This window comes from Oenanthe melanoleuca, chromosome 3 (genome assembly GCF_029582105.1).
Source record: "Oenanthe melanoleuca isolate GR-GAL-2019-014 chromosome 3, OMel1.0, whole genome shotgun sequence".
Classification (NCBI taxonomy): Eukaryota; Metazoa; Chordata; class Aves; order Passeriformes; family Muscicapidae; genus Oenanthe; species Oenanthe melanoleuca.
Window position 1 is genome coordinate 73,794,231 of NC_079336.1, and position 23,807 is coordinate 73,818,037.

Consider the following 23,807-nt stretch of genomic DNA (forward strand, 5'->3'; position numbering starts at 1 on the left):
ATAACATCACTGCTTTTTGCCCTTCTTTTAATTTAAAACTCCAAGTAGTTTTTAACTGTAACAATACCACATTAATAGCCCTGAATTCAAGTTGAATAAAAGTAAAAACATTAATCAGCTGACCTGAAAGAATACTTCTCAAGAACAAAGATTTTCCCCCAAAATCCCAAACCAAAGACTAAAATATGATCATATGGGGGAAACAATAAGATTGGTGAATTAAATCCCTGAGTTCCAACTAATTTCCATTTATATTTCTGGTTCTTCCAAATGTAGAACTTGAACATATTATAAGGTTAAACACATGCAGGTGACGCAAGATCATACCTCAGTAATCATCCTAACCAAATCCTTCTCCTTGTTTCCTGTCATTTGACCAATGAAAACTTCAGTGACCTACATTAAGAAAATCCTAGCCCCAACAGTATTCTGTAGTTTAACATTTTGATTTCAGTAAAGCTGACAAAACCTATGCAGAGACTAAAGATTTTTAAGGACAGTCTTTGAATTCCTTCACAAATACTAAGTTTGGTATTTTAGCTAGATAAATGAAAGTATAAAGAACATACCAATTTTGTTTCCTCTCTGCCACTTGAAAGTCACTTTTCTCAAACCCACATGCATGACATTATCGTAAGATTTCGGTGTGTCACAAACTTGGCCAATGATGTTCTTCCTTCTCATCTCTCTGTATCTCCTTTCTTCAAACAACTGAACAGACTTTTGAACAGCTTCCATTGGGGCTTGCTTGGAAGCAGTGTCTAAAAAGAGTGATGAACAATCTCCTTGATTAAGAAATATTCACTGTTATATTTTGTTATCTTCTGATATCACATGAAGTAAACAAAGTTAAAAGGAAACTATTTTGTGAGTCTAATGAAGATGTAGGAAAAGAATAATACACATTAACAATCACATACGAAACAAAGGTAAAATGAGAAATGGTACTTTCCTAATCATATCTTACTTGATTCAAGGAAATCACATTTATGAAATGCAACACACATTTGCATTTGACCTGTAACTAACCTCTGATAGTGGAAATATATTAGGGTCATAAAAGCACTAAGGAAAGAAAGACAGGCAAAGTTTTGTACTTCAGAAATATGAGAGGTTTCTTGAAAGACCCATGGCATCTGTTATTTTAAAGATTTAGAGTTATAAGAAACTCCAGCTCTCAAGTCTTATCATGGAATAGCACCCTAGTGAATGAGACCAAAGAGATCTCAGAGCAGTGTAAGTTTATCCCCTCCTAGTAAAGGACAAAAATTATACAGCTGTCACTGTAGACACCAGTAGCCTAACCTGTTCCTGGCAGTCTCCAAAGGATGGAGATGATACTCCCAAACTATATATTCTATTCCCCTACCCGTAATTAATACTACTTCCTCTATACTAAATGTACCTTGCTTAATTTGAAACAAAAATCTTTGTTATATTCACAGTGAACAGTAAAACCAGTTCCCATTACAGCAATCTTCTAGAAATTTTCAAGTTTTCCCTCATTCTTCTTTTTCAGTTTAAACAAACTCAAATTCCTTCAGTATTTATGTCCTGACTTCCAGATTTCAAAACAAGAATTTGTAATTCCTCCTGTGTTCTAAGACACATAAGGAGACCAGTTGCCAATGTGGCAGAAATGTTTTTTTCATGTTTCATGAGGTTCTACCCTCACACTCATGTTTGCCACAACACATGAAAACAAGCTTCATGTATGCATCCATACAGTACAGGAGTGTCTGAAGTAATCAACTTATTTTCAGTTTCATGCAAATCAGTAGGAAGACAGAGAGGAAAGGGACTCACAAAAACCTTAAATTTAAGAAACAGTGTGAGATCACACACTATTAGACACCCCAAATAAGAAAATCCCACACTGGAGAGAGATCTTGAGAAGTGAGGAAATGCTTCCTACTGTCCTAATTGGGCACTGAATAGGGACAGCAAACTTCTGCAATTTCTATATAATAACAAATTAATTCAATTTTGTAGAATATTGCTAGTACCTTTCAGAAACTGAAAATAATTAACTTTGATACAGTTTAATTACTCCTACTCAAAAAGTACACCTTGTGATTCTCTTAGCAATATCCCATACCTGCAATCAGGGTTCTATTTTTTCTCCTTCTTTTGTATAAAGCTGTGAAAATCTTTTCACAATCCATAATAAAATCCAACCTTTCAGTCCAGCTCTGGTCAAACAGACATTACATTACAGTGACTCCTAAACACCCACCTTTGGTCTGGTTGATTAACGTTCTGAGCTCCCAACTCCGCCGGGATGAAACACTGGAATCTCCTTTTGGATACAATGGCTCTAGAGAAATAATAGTGTGAGCACAAAAGTAGCTTTATCTCATGTTAAGGATTATGGCACTATTTTCAGCAGAAGCTGACATCTTACATATAGGACCAATACACCCTACACGTATAGTAACATATGCTCTTGGAATCAAAATCAACTTATCTTTAGAAAACAAATTATAAAATAGAATTTAAGTTATATAGCAACAGTGATCTCCTTCCACAACTTAGGAAAGCACTTCAAGGGCACTCAGAATCAAATATGCAAGATATCTGTACGGAAACAATTTTCTAAGGTTCCTTAGTGTAAGATTTACATTCATTCCAACCTAACCCACCTTCTTATTCATATACATGCAAAAAACAAAAAAAATGGAATAAGCACGAGGCAGAAAATATTTTCAACATTTGTTTAAAATTAACAAACATGAAAAAAATCTCCCACACCTTTTAATATAAATTTTTAAGGCACTTCTCTCTATGAAATCCAGTGCGGATGACCACAATATCAACTCTATTTTGCTTCAGATTTTGTACTTCCTTTTAATTTGCACAATCAATCTTTCAAGGTATTTGCAGCAATAAATACCACATATACAGGGGCTGGGGAAACCTGAAGGAGAAGCCTTGATCAGGACATCAAGTCAGACATCCTGTCCCTTCTTCCAGGATTCAAACAACAGCAAGTATTTGTAATATAGATACTGCAGGGATAAAGAACTGGACAGAAAACACCTCACTTTCCTGATGATCCAGTTCATAGTTCATTATTTGTGCTCTGAAATTTATTATCAAGTGGAGTATATAATTCAGAAATCATATTACTAATTTCATTTTGAACACTGGAACTTAGTAAAGCACCAGGAAATCCCTTCAGATACAATTCAGAAACAATATGAATGGCAAGAGAATAGTGGATATATCTGAGAACAAAGGGACTCCCACTGACCATATAAGCCCACAAGACAAAAACATATGATTTCTGAATGCACTGAGGTGAAAAAAGTTTTTGGAAAGGTTAAGAACTGGGAACAGAGAGAAATATGTTAATGACATAAAGCATCTGCACATTCAGGTCACAATTTGTTACTGTGACAATCACCTTCTCGCTCTTCAGTGGGACTGGAGTGACGACTAAGGGATCTGAACTGCAACTCAGCTGCTATTGAAGCAAGTCGATCATTTTCAGGGACACTGGAACCCCTGTTAAAAAGAGCCATCATACTAATTAACTTGTCATTAGAATTTATTTAGTGCAATGCTAATTTAACTGCAGTTTTTCAGAGACAGAACCTCTGAAGCCTAGGATATGAACCATGAAAGCAACATGAAAGAAAAAATTATGCTGAAAGGTAATCAGAAAACCCTCTCTATGCCCTTTTTCCCTCAAATGAAGATTTTTAGATTATTTTAGTTATGCTGCTTTATGAAAAAGCCCTAAGCTTCCAAAGCATAAACTGCTTCAAACAGTTTTTTGCCCGTAGCAACAGAATCCATTTTCATGACTTGTAACCTACTACTAAGACAGCTGCTGCAGCTTGTGCCAGGGTTGGATGTACAATCAGAAGTGATTCAGCTGGGTGACAATGTGAGCCACATCATCAGATGAAAGTTAGTAACTGAATTCATATGTGCCTAGTGCACTGCAAATACAGTCATAGTCCATAGTCATTAAATCAGAACTAGTGGAAAGAAATATGAGCTGGTTAATAGGAAGGACACTGTTAAATGACAGCAGCCTGATTGCTTAAGAGGCCCCACTTCTTCCAGACAGCACAGAGTGGAATCAGACGCCTCAGATTAAGAGCCAGATAAACAAGAAAGCTGAACAGAAAGGAAAATAATATTAAGAGAAACAAGATTTAAATTCTTACATCTTCAGGCACCTTTTTCCAGCCCCAAACAACAACGAGTCCACTCGTTTTAGAGCCATAAATTCCTTGTGGAAGTCTTTCTACCCATTTGGAAAAGGGTCCCCTTCAATTTTTAAAGTTTGATGGGGAAGAATTGTGACTGATGTCTCCTTAAACATAATGCTTTAGATGAGTGAGCTAAATGTTATTGAAAAGTGGGCAACATTAAATCCTTCACTGAAAGGTTACAACTACAAAAAGATGAAAGATACCTTGCATCACAAGGTGCACACACACCTATGAGAGGACTATCAGTCCTACAGTTGTTTCTAAATTGTATCTGAGTATTACCTAAAATAGTTTAAAAAAAAAACAAAAACAAACAAAAAACCACCACTACAACCTTGAGAACAGAAGCCAAAACCACAAACAACCTATTCCCATGCAAACGTTCTCCATACGATGTTTGTTTTGGACTTGCTACTACTGCCCAATCAGATTTTACAAGTTTGAGCAGGAACTGAAATTAAACCAGTGAAAATCCTTGTTATTCTTCAGGAAGTTGAGGTTTTAATGAGCAAGAAGGCTAAGGTGGTTCTTAGCACACAGAGAGCAACAATTCCTGATGCAGGAAACACTTAAAAATGAGCAAAGCTACACCACTTCTGAAACGAAGCAGCAGCTGAACAAGCCTAAGCACCACAGCTTTGCATGCAGGTGCCTAAACCCCATTTCAGGCCCATCTTAGAAACCCACATCTCTTACTGTTCTAGAAAGTCTATGTGCATATTATTAGGCAAAAAATATAGTAAAAGAGAAGAATGCTTGATAATTTTTGGCTCCAACCCTCAATAAATAAAATTATTAATAATAACCACAGTTAGCTCAAGAATTGATCATCTGTTAAGGTTATAAACAGAAACCTAGCATAAATGTATAAACATCAGAAAGTTCAATGTAAACAACCAGGTATTTGTACTTTAGGTTTTATTTCTAGTTATACTATATTGGGTTTTTTTTTTCTTTTGATTGCTGTTGTTAACAAAAACTTCACTAGAACTATGGTGGCATTTGTGCATTATGCACTGCCTAGTACAATTAATTTACTGAGCTTCTACATTCAACTTTTCATAGATATTTAATGCTTATAATAATGTTTTAAATGTCTAAAGGGTTTCTGGAAAGCATACAAAGTGTTTCTGTCCTCATGCTATTCTGGCACTGGAATCCACACTTTGCCAAACCACAAAACACTTCACTGATCCAAAAGATTCTGTTTCTCTTTTGGAGCACAAATAAACAAAATTTATAATTAAGACTGTAATGTATCAATGTTTGCAACTTTCTTTTAACTATATTAGAACAAAAAAAAATTTTTTGCAGTATTTCGGTTTCCTCAATAAACAAAATCCATTAAAAAAACCAAGCACTCTTCAGAACTCTGTCTCTGCTTTCATAAATTTTTTCTTCAAATTATTCCTAGTTCATACAGGGTATTAAACACTACTTAAAAATTCAGACAGTGCATTAAAAAAAACAAGCTCATGGGAAATTTTATGAATAACCATCAGAAAAATGGTTTCAGAAAAAAAAAGCTGAGAACTCTAAGAAAAATACAAGTCTTCGAAAAACTAATTATCCATCCCAGTGTCAGCTTATAAAGCTGCCAGAACCTCTCAGTGAAAATTCACTAGAATGTTACTTACTTGAAGGGGGTATTCAGATGCTGCAGACTACTGCCTACTCTTTTTCATGTGAGGGCTTAAAACAGAGCCATTTAGGATAATAGATGTGCTGGCTCACAACTGAAAATTATTTATTACAAAACAATTCATAATGAAGTTACATCCAAGTCTGCTTTGGTCACCATCAATCTGTTGTTCCTTTACCACCTTTTTTTTTCTCTACTAGCTGTGTGATGTAGTCAGATATGTGTATCCATTCATATGAATTTCTACCCCAAAGAACTTTCAGTACTCTGCAATAGAAATAAGAATCCAAAAACCTGGTTTTAAACCCTAAGGTAACACAACTGTTTTAAAAGCAGGCTTTTCAGTTAGGGGTGCAGGGGAAAAAAAAGGTAAAATAAAGCTGGAAGGTGTGTCTGTGGTCTAACTGTAATATGGGAAGGAGAAATACCAAGTCTGAAATTACAACAGCCAAAACAAAGATCAAAAAACAAGAAGATACTAACACAGATCTGTAAAAAAACAAAAAAAAGTCACTTATGATGATACAGAAGCGGTTTCTGTTACATATCCTGATACAAGAATAGTTTCTTTCATATTTATTCTGCACCACCCTAAGAAGTCAAAGCTGTGGCAAGAAATGATTTGTAAAAATCCTCATGTGTTTAATTTTTGCATTTATCAGAACAAAGTATTTCAAAATACTTATGACGAACAATAACAATATCAAAACTGTTAGCTAACATGAAAAAAAAGGAAAATGCTTGCACTTAGTTGCACCTTTCAGTTATCTTAGTGGAAGTAATTCTATGATTCTAAGTGTTAGTTATCAGCACTAATTATTTACTGAAGTTATACTGATGAGCTGACTGGCATATGTCCATTGCACGGACATTTTACAGAGCAAATCTGTAATCTACATCAGAACTGCATGCTTTAACTACCCCACTGCTCAGGCACTTTGAATCTGCCAGTGGTCTCATCATCAGTTTCTAACACTGACTTTGCTCAAGTCGAACATGAATGAAGGAGCCAGCAAGACACGATGGGAGGGAAGAGCACGGTTGGAACGATCTATTAAGATGTACATGGGAGCAGTTATGTGGGTGATGTGGGGAGGATGTGTGAACAATCTATTAGGATGTACATGGGAGCAGTTATGTGGGTGATGTGGGGAGGATGAGCTGCTACGGCACAGAGCGCAGCTACCTGGTCTCATTGGCACTGCTGAGAGGTTTGGGCTGGGCGGAGTCGCTCCCGATGGGAGCGGGGCGACTCCCAGCAACACTGCCATGGCTCCGCGCCTCGCAAGGGACACTCCGCGTGCTGTGGCAAGAAGAGAAACTTCAGCAAACAGTTTTAAAAAAAATGTAGGGAGTTGAAAGTTTGGTTTAGAAACAAAATATTGAAGCGTGTATAGTGATGCCTGATTTTAGGAGGTTTTCAATTACATGAAGATTTTTTATCTGGAGTAACTCTGGGTCTCAGAAGCTTTGTGGCTGCCAATGTATACAATAATAATAATCCTCGAAATAAAAATCTTAAAATCTTCAGAATACTACTAGTTTCTCGAAAAGCTAAGTAGCCTCTGAAAATAATGTCAACTGTAGAAGCTTTCACTGTCGTCAGACTCTTTAAAAATAGGGCCCTCTGTGTAAACTTGTGCATGGCGATGTTTATTTCAAATTCTTTTAAAACTACTTTTGCAATAATTCTCATATCAACTCTTTCAAAGGCAGAAGAAAAGATCCACTGTTTTCAGTTTATTCACAGCAGGTTGGTAATGACGCAGAAATGCCACCATATTTCAGAATGCTACAGTTTTAACTTCCGTGTATGTAAATTACAGAAAGCATTGCCACAGGAACTTAGGCAGGGATTCAAAGTGTGGAAGGAAATAAAAGTTTTATTAATAAGCAGTTTTCACTAAATTAAAGCTTTTTACATTGAAACACTGGTTTCAGGAAAGATAAAGGTGATAAGAATGACTTCGAAGTCAGAACATAAGCACCAACAGAAAGGGGGGTGGGCAAACAGCTAAAAAAGGAAACTTGTATTATCCTTAAAAGCACATCAACAAAATCTGGATCACTTACATGCTAATTTTTTCTATCTGCTTTGCCCTCAAAGGGAAAGGAAAGGTGTTCCACTTACTGACATCCAGCATAGCCAAGAGAGGATAAAATAGTTCAAGATGCTGCACTAATGCTCAATACCTGAAGCCTTCGGGCGTGGGGATGATGAGATGAGGATTTGGTGGATCACTATGGCACCGAGGCACTTTTACAGGACGGGGACTGTTTCGATGAACAGCTGCAAACACAAAAGCAGATCACATTTATTACTCAGATGTTAGAAAAACTCTCTTAAGAGCCATTTCAAGACAAAAAATTAAAACTAATTCCTATTTACGGAGTTAAGTGTAGACTAGCACATATTTTCTTATCCTTTAAGAAAAATAAACATTATTCCAACTTTAAATAAATCAATTGTATATATTAATACTTTTCATATTTTTGTAATACTTAACTCATCCATAAAATAATGAAAATTCTCCAGATAATCAAAAACTAGCCATGAGAAAATGTGTCCATTCTTCATAAAAGCTTCATTATTTCTATTTCACAAATTAATCTTATTGCGAAATAAATATTAACCAAATAATAATTAGCAAACCCCAAGAGCAGTATTATGTTCCTTTCCATGAGAATTAAGCTTTCTCAGACAATAACGGAAACCAAATTAAGCTGTGGAAAAAACCCACATATGACAGTTTTACTCAAACTAATGCCACCCATGACAGTCTGCCCCAAGGAAGTGGTGCAAATGGACAGGACAAAACCTAAGTGAGTAGCCACTGCCTTTATGCCTAACTAATTCAGTGCCTCCAAGAGCAGTCTGCACCATCTGCCCTCAACTCCTCCTTATATAGTAAGTAAAATACTGTGGCAGTCACATCTCAAGACAGCTGCTTGCCCACCAAATCATGAGTGAGTACTTTCTGCCAGGCTAGGTTCTTCTCAGGGAGCTAAGTTTCTGCCTTGTTTGCACTACTAGGGCAAGCAAAAGATGGCAGGGCCAGGTGTTGGCTGTCCTGCTGTAATCAGCAAATATGCTAACAAGAGACCCAGAAGGCAGATCCTAACCCACCCAGGTAGACACTAGCTGTTTCACAAAGCAAAAAAGACAAGATGAAACACCAGAAGATGCACAGCTGTATGTCTAGAGGCAGCAGTGTGAACCCAACTGGATCCTCAGCTTTGGGAAAAGGGGTAAAGACAACAGTGAGTTTTAGTCATTCAAAATGGTATGCAAATATAACTAGGAAGTCTTATTTTTCTTCTGATCAGGAGATGGGAATATTCGCAGCCAGGATACAGTTTATGTTAAATTTCACATCTATTAAAGTTTCAGGCTGCTGTTCAAGTCTACACCATTCACCTGTGTCACCTCCTCCCCATGACTCTGAGAAAAGCTGTCGAGCAATTTAGTTTGTGTGATCTGCAGTGTCTGCAACAACATATTTAAGAGTTTCAATAACCTGGCATCATCGTGCTTGTGATTCACTAAAACAGGCCTCCCTCTCAACAACACTACTGAAAGTGAATGTACATGAATGTACAACATACTGACAGTGAAGGTTTTACATCACTGTATAGAATTTGCTAAATTTGAGCTTAGCCTATGCTTCTTTGACTGACTTTCACTGCAAAAGATTTGTCAGCTCTAAGACTTTCTCATCAAAATTATATCAAAACAAGCTTCCTGAAAAACTGGGAAACCTCCTCTGCTGGAAGCAGATTACCCTCCCTTCATGTCTTCTATCATCAAGCCTGCCCAGGACATGAACACCAGGAGAAAAATAAAAAGTATTTTGAAAAGCAAACAAGTCAATGGAGTTGAGAGGAGGAAGACAGAAACAATGCTGAGAAAGAAATGAGTAAAAGGCACACACAGCAGACAAAACATTCTTTTCTCAAGAGGCATCATCAAATATGTTGATTTCACTCTAATGATATCAACATTTATATCTATAAAGATGTATTTTACATTATGCCATATTTTATATCAAAGAACTGGTTTGCACACCCCCCTTTGTAACTCATGTGTACTTGATAATATAAAGTCCATTAGAAACAAAAACATCTGTGGTGCCAAAGTGTAAACAACTGCAGTGTCACAATGAAAGTTTGGGAGAGGGAGCTGTAACTGTATTCTTAAAGTTAAAATCACATTTTCACCCAATCTTTAAACAACACAGCCCTTTCCTATAAGATTTGCAGGACTTCACAGGAAGGACAAAATCAGAGGAAAGAATCTGTAAAGCTTTGAAATTTCTTGGGTAAAACTACCACATATTTACACTTTATCAGGCAATAATGGTTTCACATCAAAAATCAAACAAACAAACAGATTGAAAATACTTTTATTGGTATTTCTTGCATTTTAAAAGCACTTTACAATCAAAATTCTGTAACAGCAGCAGCAAAGCTCCAGAACAAACTCCAGTAACTTCTGCCTTACCAAGGTACAAACCTGTAACAGGACTGTGAGGTTTTCCAATAACATGGCCAATGCACTCATTCATCAGAGCCTGCAAACTCTAGGAAAGACAAACATAAAAAGTTGTGATGTTTTGTTACAAGAAGATTAATGGTCATATGACAAAAAAAGTTCAAGTATGTAATCTGTTAGATAAGCACCCCTATATTCTACCTATTATACTAAACTTCTGGATCCACATTAGCATTTTGACTTAATTGACTTTTTCAATGCTAGGAAGTATTAATTTTGCCTTGTCTTTTGTCCTTGTCAAAAATACCTAACTGTAAGAACTGAACAGTGACATATCATAATGAACATTTCAAGATATAAAGATTTTTATCATCATATTCATTTTTAATATAAATAAAATCACATTTCCTGGAAAAAGCTATAACAACTTTCTCTGCTCTCATCCTCCACATCCCAAGAAGAAACCTAAAAAATTGAGTGAGAATATGATGGCCTGAATCTCAAGAAGAAAATCTTGAAAACAAAAAATATGAAGCCTTGCATATTAAAAGAAATACTACCTACCCATGAAGCTATCAAAACTTTCATGAAAGGGATTTTAAAAGTTAAAATCACTGAACTGGGCCTCAGGCAATCTGAGCCAAATTATTAGGTGTACTATTCCATGGGTATGTAACCCTGGACAAGTTATTAAATCTTCCTCTCATTCAGTTTATTTGTCAGAACACCAGGGATATAAAGTATTTTCACAAAGTAGTAAAATTATGTTCTTTGGTAGAGCTGCTACAAAGGTAACTTCTACATGCCAGTCACTCAGTGTAGCCAAAATTTCCTCCAGAAATTCAGAAACTTAGTGAAGACCAGGAACTTCAAGAACTAAGAAAAAAACAGAATTATAAAACTAAAGAACCACTGAGCTTGAGACTGGCATATTTCACCAATGCAGACTGAACTAGAATTTCATCTTCAAATGTAGAGCTCTAAATCTAGGCCATCATTCTTCTATGACATGATGTAGTATCTAAGAGATCAAGATTGCCATTTCTAGGTAAAATACTGTGATCTGTGCTATACAGAATAATCAAAGCAGCTTCAAGTGATGATCTCCAAAATTGAAATCCTTTTTTCTTTAAGACAGAAAAGACCTCAAAAATGCAGTTAAGGTTTTGGGCTCCCCCCTTTCTTTCCCCCTTACTTGTTCAAAGTCTGTTTCAGAAACTGTGTCAAAGCAGAAGAATTGGAAGGGTTACTTCCTAAAGCTAAAGTATCAGTGTATTACAAATACCAGCTTAACTCTGTCATAAAGGCAAACAACCCTTTTCCACCAACACAAATGCAGGACTAACACATAATTTACTAGGAGATCCTGATAAAAATACACATGAAGAAAAGACTAAACCATGTACTTTCTGTATTATGCAAGATTTATGTGGTTGGCATTTCATAACACATCTTGAAATTAGTAAAAAACAAGAGGTGCTGACACTCACATTCTGCTATTTTGTGGCAATTGTGCTTTCACTTCTCTTTAGTATTAACCAAGATCAGAGAAATAAATTCTCAAAACAGGAAAAGGAGGAAAGCAGAGCAGACAAAAAAGCCAGCTTTATTCTACTGGTTTTTTAGTAATAAAAACAAAGAAAGATGCTCTAAAGTCTGTTCCATATTGGAACTACTTGAAAATAAAAAATCTTTAAATGACAGTGATTTTGTATTCGTATCTTCAGAAGCTTACATTTAGAAATTCATTATGACAACTATAAATCTCTGCAGAAAGCTGCTGTCAACCTTCCAAGACACAAAGAGAGGTGGCCTCCCTAGACAGTACCAGCAACATGTCAGCAAACTGAAACCATTACTGGCAGTGGTCACAAATCTACTCTTTACAGAATCTAACACACAGAAGAGATAGCAGCACCAACAGTGATACACAACAGCAATTGTTTCAGAACTGCATCTGTGTTCAAATGTTGTTTTATAAAAAGTATCCCTGCAAAACATCTACTGATAGCTTCACAAGTATTTACAAACAAACACCATAAGAAAAACTTATCCATACCAAGAAGTCATCTTCTGGGAGAGCTGAAATAAATGCTGGCTCAATGGCTTGAAGAAAATCAAAACCTTGAGTTGCCCATCTATGTAAAAGAAAAAGAAAAGACAAAAAAATGAAACAGTCATTGGCTAAAGCCATCATTAAGAGTTTCAACCACATCCAAGAATATTAAATAATAGTTAATTATTTTTCATCTGTAAAATATGATAAAATCCTCATTAAAAAACAGATTAATATATAAAACAAACATTTTACCTTTTATCCAGTTATATTCAGACAAAGACTGATTTTTGCACTGCCAAATAAGTTGAGCAGACCATGCTATGTATCTACACCCATATACATGCTATCTTCCAAACAGAATCATCAACTCAACCATAATTTGAGAACAATCCAAACCACTGTGATCCCTGCCCAAAGTCTCCTTTCTGAAACAAGACTGAAAGGATAATGAAGATTCCAGGACTGACTGATTAGTAATGACTGGGCATCAGTGGTATTATGCCCTAGACTGGTAAAGTAAAGTACAGTAATTTGGCTGGAGTGAGTTGTGTCTTCAGCCACCTGCTGTCCCCTCACTGCCTTTGACCTACTTAACTAGCAGCTGCAACCTACAAAATACAAATACAATCACAGGATATCTTGAGTTGAAAGAGACACACACGATCATCAGAACTGAACTTCTGACTCCACAAAGGGCAACACAGAAGTTAAGAACACAGTCCAAATGGTTCTTGAACACCACCAGCATGTCTGGGGCCATGATCATTTTCCTGGGGAGCTTTTTCCAGGACTTGACCACTTCTCAGTGAAGAATTTTTTCCTAATACCCAATCGAAACCTCCTCAAATGCAGCTTTAAGCCATTTCCTCTTGTCCAGTCACCAGAGAGAAAACATGAAGTTGCAGATAGCAACTCATTTTCCTCTTCCCTAAGCTAAGCAATCCTAGTATCCTTAATTACTCCTCATTACATCTTGTACTTTAGTCCTTTCAGCATCTTCACTGGCCTTCTTTAGATCTGCTGCAATATTTTTATGTCCTTCTTAGATTGGGGAGCCCAAAAGTGCACAGAGTACTCGAAGTGAGGCTGCACTAATGCTACACAAGGTGGTACAATCACTCCTTCCATTGTGCCTAAGGCACCCCGAGATACAGTTGGCCCTTTTCACCACCTGGGCACATTGCTGACTCAAAGCTTACAATCAACAAGAACCCTGAGGTCCCTTTCTGAATGGCTGCACTCCAATCTCTTGGCATCTGATCTATATAGATTCCAGAGTTACAGCACCCCAGGTGCAAAATCTGGCATTTGCCCTTGTTGGATTTCACAAGGCTGGTTATTATTCAGCACTCAAGGTCTCTCTGTACCATCTCTGTGCCCTTGAGGGAATCAATGTCTCCTCCTAATTTAGTATGGCAAACTTATTTATTATGTACACAACTCCTGTATCCAGGTCACTGACAAAAACATTGAAAAAACTGGCCCTAAAACTGAGCCCCAAGGAACGCCCTAGTGACTGGCTGCCAGCCAGACATCACTTCATTTACTCCAATTTTTTAAGCCCAACCCTTCACTTCTACCAAAAACTATCATGGCAGTAACAAGTTGGCTGTTACCTGGGTCGAGTGCCTCGGCCACTCTCACATTTTGTTAGCACATAATTCATCCATTTTCTGGCAAAGTTGATATATTTGTCTCCAATTTTCTGCCTGAATTCTCCAGACATCAGACGAACAACTTCTTTATGGTACTGTAAGAAACTAAAGATTACTTTTCACATATTTATAAGAAGAACAATATCCACTGGAGTATTTGCAAGCTGACAAAACTCTACAGTATGGTACCAGTCACATCCTATTCTTGGACAAAATTATTTTATGCAAGCAGTTTCCTATTTATAGACAAAAAATTAATCAAGAAAAGTATGATACAAAATATGCTACAGTGAGAGGCAAAACTGAGCCACACTGTTTCTGTCTGTGTGTATCAGGCACGTGCTGATGTTTAGCAGTGCACACATCATTGAAGAAACATCCTACATAAACACTTGATTCTCTAGCCAGAGACTGAACTGCAAAGTAGTGTTTATTTTTAGTTATACTGCAGTAACATTAGGGAATAAAAAAGTCAGCTATGTGCATTTAAAAATCAAATAAATACCACTTATTTCTTATAAGACTATCCTAGAAGTACATTAGGGTATGACACAATCTTTAAAAAACTTTACAAAGCCCAGAGGAATCAAATAGCAAAACAGTTGAAGCATCTGAGCATAACATTTTGAATGCCCACACTCTAAGGCAAGCACTCAAGAACCACCATAACCTCTGAAGGAATGTCTCATGTTACAGTATTCTGCTATTCTAGGCCGAAAAACAGTGAGAAGGTAAGTTAACCCACCATCCTTGGAAGTATTAAAAAAATTAGTAAATATGGCCCTTTGTGACATGGTTTAGTGAGCATGGTGGCACTCAGCTGAAGGCTGGACTTGATCTTGCAGGTCTTTTCGAACTTTAATGATTCTGATATCATCTAAAATGCTGCCAAGCAGCAGAGCTCACAAGGCTATACCTGAAATCATCAAGCTCTTAAAAGATTTTCAGATTTCCAGGCATTGCTAATTTAACAAATTTATCAGATTCATCTGTTGTCTTTCAACTATTCTCAAGTAAAATTTCTGAGGCAACACATTTTTTATGACATTCTGCTAAAACTGGGAAGTCACAGTTCACTAGAAATTATCAAATATGAGTCCCCACCTACATGAAGGACTGCAAGGAGGATCTAGAAAACAACAGACCTGCCAGTCTGAAGGTTATGGATCATCTAGAACAGGACAACCATGAGATTAGGCCCAGCCAGAATGGGTTTGTGAAAAGCAGGTCCTACTTGACTGACCTGATCTCATTCTATGAGAAGGTGAGCTACTTAGTGGATCAGGGAAAGGTTGTGGATGTCATCTACCTACATTTTAGTAAAGCTTTTGACATTGTTTTCCACAGCATTCTTCCGCAGAAGCTGGCTGCTCATGCTCTGGATAGATGTTCACTGTTTGCTGTGTAAAAAACTGGCAGGATGGCCAGGCCTAAGGAGTGGTGGTAAATGGTGATACACCCTGCTGGCAGCTGGTCACTATTGGGGTTCCCCTGGACTCAGTTTTGGGGCCACTCCTGTTTTATGTCTTTATCAATGATCTAGACCAGGGGATGGAGGGCACCCTCAGTCAATTCACAGGTGACATCAAGATGAGTGGGAGTGCTGATCTGCTGGAGGGCAGGAAGGCTCTGCAGAGGGTTCTAGACAGGCTGGACTGTTGGACCAAGCCCAATGGTGTGAGGTTCAACATGGTCAAATACCAGATCCTGCACCTGGGTCACAGCAATGCCATATAGCACTACAAGATGGGGGAAGAATGGCTGGAAAGTTGCCTGGGGTAAAAAGACTTGAGGATGCTGGCTGACAACTGGCTGGACATGAGCCAGAGGGCCAAGAAGGCCAATGGCATCCTGGCTTCTATCAGCAATAGTGTGGCCAGCAGAACTGGAGCAGTAATGGTACTGGGCACTGCTGAGGTTGCACCTCAAATACTGTTGGGCCCCTCACTACAAGAAAGACATTGAGGTGTTGGAGCAAATTGAGGGAAGGGCAACAAAGCTGAAGCACAGCTCTTGTGAGGAGCTGGAGTTGTTTAGCCTGGAGAAAAGACAGCTCAGGTGCAAATTTGTTGTTTCCTGCAACTACCTGAAAGGAGGTTATAATGAGGTGGGTATGAGTCTCCCCTCTCAAGTAAAAAGTGTTAGGACAAGAGAAAACAACCGTAAATTGAGCCAGGGGAGGTTTAGATTGAATATTAGGAACAATTTCTTCATTGGAAGAGTGGTCAGGCCACAGAAAGTGGCTGAGTCCCCATCCCTGGAATTATTTAAAAGATGTGTAGATGCAGACATGGTTCAGTGGTGGACCTGGTAGTGGCAAGTTAACAATTGGAAGCGATTATCTTAAAGGTCTTTTCCAACCTAAATAATTCAATCTTTCCATAAATTCTTTGTATTTCCACAGTTACTAGTTACCTTATTTGCAGCAATGCAAAACCAGAAATTTCAATCAGTTTTTGTTCCCTTACCTCAAACCCAAAATTATAGCCCTGAATCATGGCTTCCCGGTAGTATTGCTGCAAAGTGGCAGATTCGGATTCATCAACTTCAGCATCAAATTCAGATGTGAACATGTGATCAACTCTATCAATGGCACTGCTTATCTTATTGCATAGCTGTAATGCATCATTCTGAGTAACAACAAAAAGGGATGGGGGGCAGCAAAATATTACTTAGTCTTGTCAACTGTAGAATATAAGGCAAACACTAATCAAATAATAACATTATTTTACACGAAAAGGTACTATAATGCCACAAGAATTCATTCAGTCTTGGAAAAACACACATTTTCCAGCAGTTACATGAAGCAAGTCTTGTAATTAACTCAAGTATTAAAATAAAGTTTGCTTGCACGTGATTAACTTTAAAAACACAGACAGTAAAAACGTGAGCACGGAACTAACAAAAAAAAACCACAAAACAAAAACATCCAACCAAAACCAGACAAACAAGATATAAGAAAATGAGTTCTACTATCTATAGGGTGACCAAGTCTATGGTTCTATTTTCACCTTGGTATATGGACACAGCCTCTATTTTATGCAGGGACTTGATACTGCCACTTGAAGCCCAAAAAATAAACAAACCAAACCCATCAAAGAAAGTACTCATCAAACAAAAACAAAACAAACAAACAAACAAACAAACACCACACACACCAAACAAGCAAAGAAATATTTAAAAACCCACACCAAAACTACAAGAAAAGAAACAGAGAGACTACCCACTTTTGCATTTTCAAATAAAGGAAGAAAAGTTGTTTGTTGCAGAACTTGGTTTTAGAAAATCATAAACTTTCCTTCAATTCAATATCGTTGCCACCCAAAGAGCTATTCACTCTGTTGCTATGGTGATATATATATATATGAAATGGTATTTCATCTGCATTATGGACTCATTTCCCAATTACCCAATGCAGAAATGATTACACCAATATAGCTCAAAAATGCACTCACAAGTTATTTGCAAAAACAGAAATTAAAAGCCATAGAGACTACTACATAATTTACAATTGCAAAACATGCCATTAGCTTTGCAATCAAATCTTCTTTCACTTTTTCACTTATTAATAAGCAAAGCACCATCAGTTTTGATAAACAGTCTCTAAACCTGCCTACCTTTAGCTGCTGTAGAGCTTTGGCAATGATTGGTTGGCTGGATGTCTGTTCCTGGTGCAGAGATATGAGCCCTTCAATAGACTGCTGGAAAGCTTTTCTCTGACTCACAAGGTGGGCAGATTGAATGACTACAAGGAGGAGGTTATCAACCTAGAATACAAAACACCACTACATCTTGTAAAAAAAATTCTCTCTCTGTAAAAATATATCCAATATCACTAGATTACAATCAGAATTTTCAAAATTCTAATATATGAAAGATCTCTCATCATTATTCATGGAAATCTAAATTCACACAGAAAAGCTTGATGCTGGCAACTAAACTCAAACTCTCATCTAGTGAGCAGAGTTCCATTAGGGTAAATGCCTTAGCAAGTTTTCATGGGGAACATGGTCTTGTTCACTTCTGGAAGATATGGGAAACACTACATTAAATTATCTTCAGATTAGCTATACACAAGAAAAACAACACCTAAGCAAAAATGATTATATTTTCTCAAAGTAGACAGAAATAACAATCATCATTTCAACAAAGGGGTTTTATCCAAGAAACACAACATACTTCAGGACAAAAGCCCACTATTGAATAGGGACTTAACACAGAGCATTTGCTCAAATTTTGAAAATTATCAATATGTGATGTGTTTTGGAAACTAGAGCTTTGATATTGCACAAGTCTATAAAAGCATACAGTCACAGATGATTCTGTCATACTAAGCTCTGCTGATTTCAAACTATAGGCAATGCATCTGCAACAAGTTACTCACAAAACAAAACTTACTTCATCCTGATTTTCAATACCTCCTCCCCAAAGAGTAATTTCATGCTCAAAATTCTTTAAGTGTTGATGAGATTCTTTCATTTGATGAGTATTTAATTAACACCTTACATTTTCTCTAGCATGCAATCAAAATGCATTTTTTAAGGCAGAATCTTTCTGAAGGACTTCTCCCCAACCTTTCAATCCTGAATTTTAAAAACCCTAGTAAGTCTTATAGACATATAACACACACATATAGTGTTTTCTGTACACTCACATATGGAAGAAACCATTTGTAGACCAATTTTCATCTACTGCTGTTTTCATTTTCTGAATTAAATACTAACTTTGATGGAAGTCCGAAGAACTTATAAGCACTTAATCAAAGGCTGTTTTTTTATTGTTCAATTGGAACATCAGGCAAACAAGAAACATGTTTGCACGTTAAAAGCAGCAGAATGGAGAGGAGTGACTTTTTCAACTGCCTGTAATTGCTAGAACCCTCTGAATGCCAAAGGTCAGGCACAGTGACATGGAAAGTCTCTCTCTTCATGGACAGTACAGCCCATTTATGGCAGGGATCCAAGGAACTGCATGACATACCAAAAGGAAAATCCATATAGCTTAACATTAAGGATATGAGAATACAAGGGGCAGGGAGCTGGCTCAGCTGTCAGAGTGCAGCAGAACTGCTGGCAGGGAAATCCTGTTGGCTAAGGAAGAAGGAAAGTATGACTGGAAACATTTCTTTCTGCAGAACTGTTGAACAACCAGTAACTTCCAGAGAAATTTAACATTAAATGTCACAATTCATCCAAAATCAAGACTAATTGGTTTAATGCCTCCGTGTGTGGAAAGCACACAAACACCACACGTTCTTGGAGACTGATGACATCTTAATAAAATGTTCAGTTTTCAAGTTTTATCCACACTTCTGAACACCCAACTAGATATTAAAAGTATCTCTAATTATTATACAAGTACAACTCTGAAAAAGTCACATTTGTAGAGACTGATCCTGCCAGGAAACGCTACAAGCCATTTAATATTTGCATTTCACACAACTAAGAATCAAACTTATTCCTGAATTAACTTTTTATTGCCTATAAAAGGTTCACTTTTCACAAGCTTCACTTGAATCACTCCATTAATCTGACAGCATAAGCATTCCTAGGAGTGTGCAGATGACCAACAGTGGGGAAATAAGACCAAACCCACCTGCATGGTGCGCAGCGTATCAACAGTTTCTACTTGTGGCACTACTTTGACCGGCTGACCCTCCCAGGCACTCCAGCTGTCATCTAATTCATGGTCTTTGTCACTGTGTTTGGTCATCAGCAAGTAGGCCTCGTAGGTAAGCTCATCTGAATCCTTGGAGCAATCCTTCCCAGCAGCTGCATTGAGGAGCTGCAAAATCACAGACTTTTCCCCTGCAATACTACCTGGTACAAATACTTGTAAACTTTCCAGTCCAGGAATTTGTACCTGTGGGAAAGAAATACACTGAATGAGTCAATCTCATTGTCTTTTATGAAAAATTAAAAATATAAAAGAGGTAGTATCATTTAAGCAACAGGAGGAATCTCTATCTAAAAAGCTAAAATTGTACAACACACATACTAAATGATACCTTCAGCTGTTTTTGCAATGAAAGTCAAAATGCATTATAATTTATTTCTTTTGAAACCCACTAGATCACCATTTTCAGTGACTTCTTTCTGTGTACTTCAAGTTAATTCTTCTACATATTCTTTTAAAGGAATCTTGTCACAAAAGAAGTCCAGTTTCACATATATACTATATATGTATGCATACTCGAGTATAAAATATATATACACATTTTAAAAAGTAAGTTAGTCAACAAAGAGTAGAGTATTAAAATTCCTTCAGAATTCATACATTTCTTAATGACTACAAAAGAAAAAGAGTAAACAAAAACCAGTCTGAAAAGTATCAGCTATTCTTCTACTCTCATAAAAGCTAGATTAAGTCCACTTAGAGCATTCTCTTTTAATAAAACATTATTGCTACTACTTAAAAACTGCTTCCAATTATATCTGTCACATTGTACTTCAACTGAGTCAGGTATCAGAAGCAGACTGTGAAAACAGCAAAACAGCCAGTATCTTGACTTGCCATGAGGTAACTGACTCATGGAGTTAAATTCTCTCTTTTCAGAGTGTGATGTCATCAAGCTAAGACAAAATACTGCACTCAGCACTTCTACCATTAGGCAGACATATGTTATAACTAAAACTGTTATAATCTGTAGGCCAATGCAAAATACTAGATGATTGTTACTAAAAGCTAAATTAGATTCCCAAAATTAATGAGTATCTGCCTGAAAAGGCTGTTAAAAATTTAAGCTTCCTACATATTAGAGGGTTAATATATAAAGCGTTCATTATCAAAATGTGTGTCATTTAACCCATGTATAACAGATGTGTCAAACTCAAGACACAATTTTTTCTTTAAAAATGAACATAATAAAAAGATACAATCTTTAAAAGGTCTAGTAAAACTAATACAGCGTCTTGAAGCAGCCAAGACTACATACTTGGGGGCCAATATTTTTTTAAAGTAAACATATCCTGATTTCCCTGGCTATTTTCCAACTCAAACATATCATAGACCAGGGCCCCGCTGAGCCAGTTGTTTTACCCATGTATTTACAACTCTTTATGAACTTCTCGCCTATGAAGTTGTTTCTGTCTCCTTAAACAAATTTCTGTATTTAGCAAACATTTACATAAATCTAACAGGAATTATGTCATGAGAAGTTAGTGCATTATTTCCCAACTGCAAATTATATATAGTGTGTATATATATATATATATATATATATATATATATATATAATGTATGAGAGGACAAAAAAGAACAGCAGATCCAAATACATTTGACCTGTTGAACCAAACAACTTACTTAAACTACAAAAAAGATTTGTTGACCCAGGAATTTTTAAGGAATTCTGCAAAACCACAAATGTGGGACTTCGCATTGCAGTAAATATAGAGCACCAAGTGCTTATCTTACTTTTGCTGCATAACAGTTTTCTAGCAACAGTTACTCTGGAACAGAACAGAGTCCCTGCACTTCTCATGTCCTTAGTACTCTCTAGGAACCTTGCTAAAGCAGACCTCCACTATAACACTGTTGCTTTATAAAAGCAAAACACAGGTCTATAGTCTGAGATAACCTACTCAAACATGTATCCATTTACCTTATAGATTTGAAAGCATTTATTTCATACAACTCATTACTAAGCATTACTAACAGAAAGATTTTTCCTCAGTAACAAAGAGAATCTTTAGAAAAACAAGGAATTAAGACACCAGACTTCCCAATGCATAGACTAGCATTCTCACTCATACAAACATGTACAGAATTTGACTACCTCAATTCAATATTAAATACACAACACTTTAAATGTTGAAATACAGATGTCCCATTATAAAACTAAAGCATGCCAATATATGGCATTCTTCTTAGCATACTCAGTCCATTTTCATGCTCTAAATCTTATTACCTATGTGAATTTACCTTCACATACTCTTTTGTTTTCAGAGCATTCAGAAGATCTCGCACAGGGGCTGACAATGAAAATTCTGCTGCTATTTCAAGGTCCTACAAATAATGACAAAACAAAGTAATATGCTTTCAGACTAAATTTTTTTAAAGCATGTAAATAAGAGGAGACTCTGTTCACTTACCTTCCTCAGCATTTTAGCAAAACCAAGAGCTTTGGAGGCCCTTTCTCTAGCCTCATGGAACAGCTCTTTCAGTGCTCGGCTGGTCTCTATAACAGACCTCCTGAAACATTGACACAAAAGAAATGACAATGTTTTAATAAATCATATTACACTTACACAGCCATTATAAGTATTTACATATATGTTAGTAAAAAGAACATAAATATTTGCAAGCGGCCGACAAATAAGTTGAATTTGAGTAGGCACATTTTTGGTAAGAATATAATAAGCTAATTGAAATATCATTACATAAACAACCTCTCACAGCCTGAGTTAAACAGAAGGTTACTAGCTTTAAAAAACAAAATGAAAGTTCATTACCACTGCTACTGCAAACAGAAATATAGTGATAGAGTCTATGAAGCCTTGCATTTATCAAGTTTGCCTTCTAATGAATAAAATACATTATGCATGTCAGAGGAAGAGAAACATATGTAAGTGCTTTGTTATTATTAAGCCATAAGGCTTAATACCTGATTTCATCTGATGCAGTACTGTCATCGGCACTGGCCCAAAATTCATCACAACTGTCTTGTAGTCCGGAATCTAAAAATATTCCTGTAGATTTCAGCAGCATTCCTGCAATATCACTGTAGCAACAGAAATGGTGGAACTTCAGAGTCTTATTGAGGCAGCATGGCATCTTAAACTTCTTCCTTCTTAATGCAAGAAAGCTGTTGCCAAGTCCACGTAGAGAAGCAGTATCTTGGGGCCCACAGAAGCCACCTGCACCTACTGCACCCTACATCTACAGCCCTCAATGTTCCATACATTCACAAAGACTACCAGCTGCTTAATGACATCTCAAGAATTCCCCTGGGAACCCCAAACAAGTGCTGACTTGAATACCTCTCTGGTATAAAATAACACCATAAGGAGAGGAATTAAATAAAACCTACCAAAACAGTTTTCCAGCTTGAGCTTCACCTCCTCTTATATAAGGAGTTATTTCTTTGGTGAAATTCCATTCTTCCTCCAACAGATTTTTTAAACTATGAGATGCTTGAGGTAACTGCTGCAGCATTTGGATCCAGCTTCGCATATAATCAAAGTAAACCTGAACAAGGAAACAGACAATTTAAACAGAAATTGTTACACCAGGTGTTAAGGACTAGTATTTCCCAAATCAACAAACTCAGTATTATACAATTTTAGAAGGTATTTCTACAATAATTTTCATTTGCTCCAACTGAAAATGCACTGCATGTTTTCATACAAAAGGTGCAATTTATGGCTCAGCAAGTATTAAATTCTATGTCTCCACAACATCTTCCTGAAAATACTGACCACCTTGCTTGCTGAGCTGCTATTTACCATTGTATTAGTGAATGCCCACAGCAGCCAGAGTTTTTAAAGCTGAACTGCTGAAAAACAGTCTCTAAATCTTTTTATTCATTGGATTACATCAAAATGTTTTACCTCAACATATTCTCCGGAATATGGGTAAGTGCCATGAAAATGTTTCTGAGACTCCACATTACACTCTGTGCTCCTTTCTATTAAGTCTTAACTCTCACCATTATTTACTATTGTTTTAAACCAATATAAAAATACAGGTAAATTCAATTTTTCTTCAACCATCTGCCCTTCAGGATTATATTGAA

The 23,807-nt window shown here is 36.7% G+C and overlaps 1 protein-coding gene across 5 annotated transcripts in view; it reads right to left on the reverse strand.

Annotated features, from left to right (window-relative positions):
* MAP3K4 (mitogen-activated protein kinase kinase kinase 4) overlaps positions 1-23,807 on the reverse strand; it is a 68,212-nt gene that overhangs the window by 13,048 nt on the left and 31,357 nt on the right. For 3 of the 5 annotated variants that reach the window (XM_056487195.1, XM_056487193.1, XM_056487196.1), the window contains exons 6-19: positions 23,103-23,260; positions 22,677-22,793; positions 22,165-22,264; positions 21,995-22,078; positions 19,670-19,936; positions 17,692-17,841; positions 16,543-16,704; positions 14,036-14,169; positions 12,420-12,498; positions 10,370-10,448; positions 8,062-8,158; positions 3,407-3,507; positions 2,237-2,317; positions 570-761 (exon numbers count right to left, since the gene is read on the reverse strand). In XM_056487195.1, coding sequence (XP_056343170.1) covers positions 570-761; positions 2,237-2,317; positions 3,407-3,507; positions 8,062-8,158; positions 10,370-10,448; positions 12,420-12,498; positions 14,036-14,169; positions 16,543-16,704; positions 17,692-17,841; positions 19,670-19,936; positions 21,995-22,078; positions 22,165-22,264; positions 22,677-22,793; positions 23,103-23,260 — 1,801 coding nt within the window. Of the gene's footprint in view, positions 1-569; positions 762-2,236; positions 2,318-3,406; positions 3,508-7,054; positions 7,172-8,061; positions 8,159-10,369; positions 10,449-12,419; positions 12,499-14,035; positions 14,170-16,542; positions 16,705-17,691; positions 17,842-19,669; positions 19,937-21,994; positions 22,079-22,164; positions 22,265-22,676; positions 22,794-23,102; positions 23,261-23,807 lie in introns of all 5 variants that reach the window. The other 2 variants (XM_056487197.1, XM_056487194.1) reach the window with 2 other exon arrangements.